Raw genomic sequence first — 2672 nt, 5'->3', positions numbered from 1 at the left:
GGCCTGCCCAAGACCTTGATTTTTGCTTCCAGCTCTGAGACAGGCACACTGACACACACATTCCACAGTCACCCTAAGCCCTCACCGGCCTTCCTGTTCCTCATTCTCCCACATCCTGCTTCCCTCACGTTCCCCAGCCCCTGGACACTCTCCTCAGGCAGGGATGGTAGCAGCCTGATCCCTGCTGCAATAGACCTCACTTCCCTCGCAGGTTCTAAAAAGTTTAGACATGCAATTCAAAACACACGCTTAATATAAAGAAGTCAAAAAGTTCTGAGACGACTCAACGACACGTAACAACAGCAACAAAAAGTTCTGCTTTTTCTCCATGATGACTCTCCAAGACATTTCTGCTAGTGCCAGATAAACTGCTCCAGCACCGCAACCCCCAGTTCTTGTCAGCTTGATTCCGAGTCATGGCAACCCCGTGTGCATCAAAGTAGAACTGTGCTCCCCGGGGTTTTCAATGGCTGATTTTTCAGAAGGTGACAGCCAGGCCTTTCTGCCAGGTGCCTCAGGGTGGACTCGAACCTGCAATCTTTCAGGTAGGATCCAAGCACATTAACCATTCCCATCTCCCAGGGGCTCCACTGATATTTCTTTTGTGCTAACCACATGCCTGTTGTATCCACTCAATCAGTCCTCACATAAACCTGAGACCACTGTGTTACAGAAAAGGCGACAGGCTCAAGGAGGCTCAGTGACTTCTCCAAGGTCCAAGGTGGTCAAGTGACCACAGACAGCAGTGGAGGTGGAATCTGAATCCAGGTCATGCCAAGTGGTGAATTATTCAAACCAAACAAACAATTCCTCTCCCTGGGACTCAGCCCCAACCCGCTCCTGCAACACACACACCGCCACCTGCCCTCCTGCACCCAGGCCCGGCACCCACACACCTTGACAAACTCCTCTGTGCCCTTCTGGCGGAAGGTCCACTCCGTGAAGGTCTCAGCGGTGGTCTCGCTCCGCCGCTTGCAGGAGATACACAGAATTTTGAAGGTCATCCCGTATACAGCCTCCGTCTCTGAGTCCACCTCCACGCAGCCCCCCCAGGCTGAAGATACTGTAGGGACAGCAGAGCCATGTCAAGCAGGGGCACCCGTCACCCCGGGCAAGCGCAGGCTCCCTGGTGGATGGCTTTCAGGCCCCTGGGAAACCATCTGTTTCCCCTCGAGAAGGAATACGAATGGGCAGAAATGGGCACCCAGCTGGCCCTGCCACTTGTCACGTGACCTTGGCAAGTCACTGATTCCCTCTGAACCTCACTTTCCTTCTCTGTTATGTGAAGGAAATGAACCTCTTTGTTGTTGTTGGTTACCTTAAGTTCAGTAAGGCCTCCGAGTGGGGCCTGGTACACAGGAGACCCTTCCTCAGAATGTCACCTGCCCAAGGTACCACAGCATCTAGGTGACCTGCCCAAGGTACCACAGCATCTAGATGTCTAGCAGAAGTCCATCTAGCAGAAGTCCAGCTGCAAGTTCAAGGGGGCAGTCATTTCCACTATTATTGCTCTACAAAACCTGCCAGCCCCAAGCGAAATGGGTTGGGAGAAGGAAGGGGAAGTGGGGGCTGCTCCCCTCCCGCCCTGCTCCGGGTCCCACCAGCCCCTGGGTGAGCTACCCCCAATTTCTCCCGCCCTGACCCACCTCTTCTAGGCTCCTCATCTGCAGCCCTTCACCCCACCTGCTGCCAGTTTCCCAAACTCAACAACTCTTTCTTTCTTCAGGGCCTTTGCATCCCAGCTGGACCCCTTCTCCTACCTCCACACTCACCGCCCCTCCTGCCGCCTCCCAGTGCTCCCTAGCTAATGCTGAGTCTCTCCTGCCCCAGAATCTATCCTTGGGACTTCTTGTCCTCTCCTGCTGCTCCGCTGTCTCCCTGAGCTCCTGTCTGTCTCTTTCTCTCCCCTTTCCGTGGCTTGTCTTTATGTCTCTGTGGTGGTCTCCCTGAAGTGTCCCACCACTTTGCGTCCTCTCTAAGCTCAGACTCACTCTCTCCACCTCCCTCCACCTTTCCCTGTCTCTCTCTTTTTAAAACTCCAGGTTCGATCTGTCTCCACATCTGTCTTGGTTTCTCCACCTCTATCTGCCTGTCTCCAGTTTCTCCACGCTCAGAATCTCATCTGTTTCCCCACTCTCTCTCTTTCTGTCTCACTGTCTCTGTCTCTGTGTCTCTTCTTCCCCAAGCTCTCCAGCCCTTGGTCTGCAAGCTCAGAGTACTTCTCTCAGTGTCCCCCTTTAACCCCATCTCTCCCAAGTCTCCCGGCGGCACACTTGGGTCCATTCTGAGTTCTTCCCTGCATCTTGCCCTCTCCCCTCCCATCTCTCCCGGCCTCTCTGTCCCGGTCTCTGGGCGCCGCCCTCCCCTCCATCCCCCTCCCGCGGCTGTGGGTGTCACATTGCAGCCTGCGGGGCTCCCGAAGCAGCTGACAGCGCGTTTCCTGGCTCCCAGCTGGGTGCCCGTGGCCACGAGACTGTGCCAGCCCGGCCCCTGTCCTCTCTTGTCCACCCGCAGCCCCACCCCCACTGCCCTCCCTAGCCCCGCTCCCCACGCACACAACTTCTTTCTGAAGCGGACTTAGCCGGGCCGAGGGGATGGGCTGGGAGCAGCCCTCGCGCCGCTGCCGGGGGTCCAGAGCGCGAATCCCGCCGCCGGGGTAGTGCCGGGGCCGT

The 2672-nt window shown here is 56.5% G+C and overlaps 1 protein-coding gene across 1 annotated transcript in view; it reads right to left on the bottom strand.

Moving 5' to 3' along the window:
* The window catches only part of SCN1B (sodium voltage-gated channel beta subunit 1), an 8504-nt gene extending 7449 nt beyond the window's left edge, over positions 1-1055 (bottom strand). The window contains exon 1 of the mRNA XM_007954873.2: positions 893-1055. Coding sequence (XP_007953064.2) covers positions 893-1004 — 112 coding nt within the window. The 5' untranslated portion in view covers positions 1005-1055. The remainder of the gene's footprint in view (positions 1-892) is intronic.
* Between the last annotated feature and the right edge of the window lie 1617 nt (positions 1056-2672).

The sequence above is a fragment of the Orycteropus afer genome, unplaced genomic scaffold (assembly GCF_000298275.1).
Source record: "Orycteropus afer afer isolate SDZICR_OR568_19922 unplaced genomic scaffold, OryAfe1.0 scaffold00476, whole genome shotgun sequence".
In the NCBI taxonomy this organism is placed as follows: Eukaryota; Metazoa; Chordata; class Mammalia; order Tubulidentata; family Orycteropodidae; genus Orycteropus; species Orycteropus afer.
The sequence above is the reverse complement of the archived record's forward strand: the minus strand, read 5'-3'. Positions and strand labels throughout refer to the sequence as shown.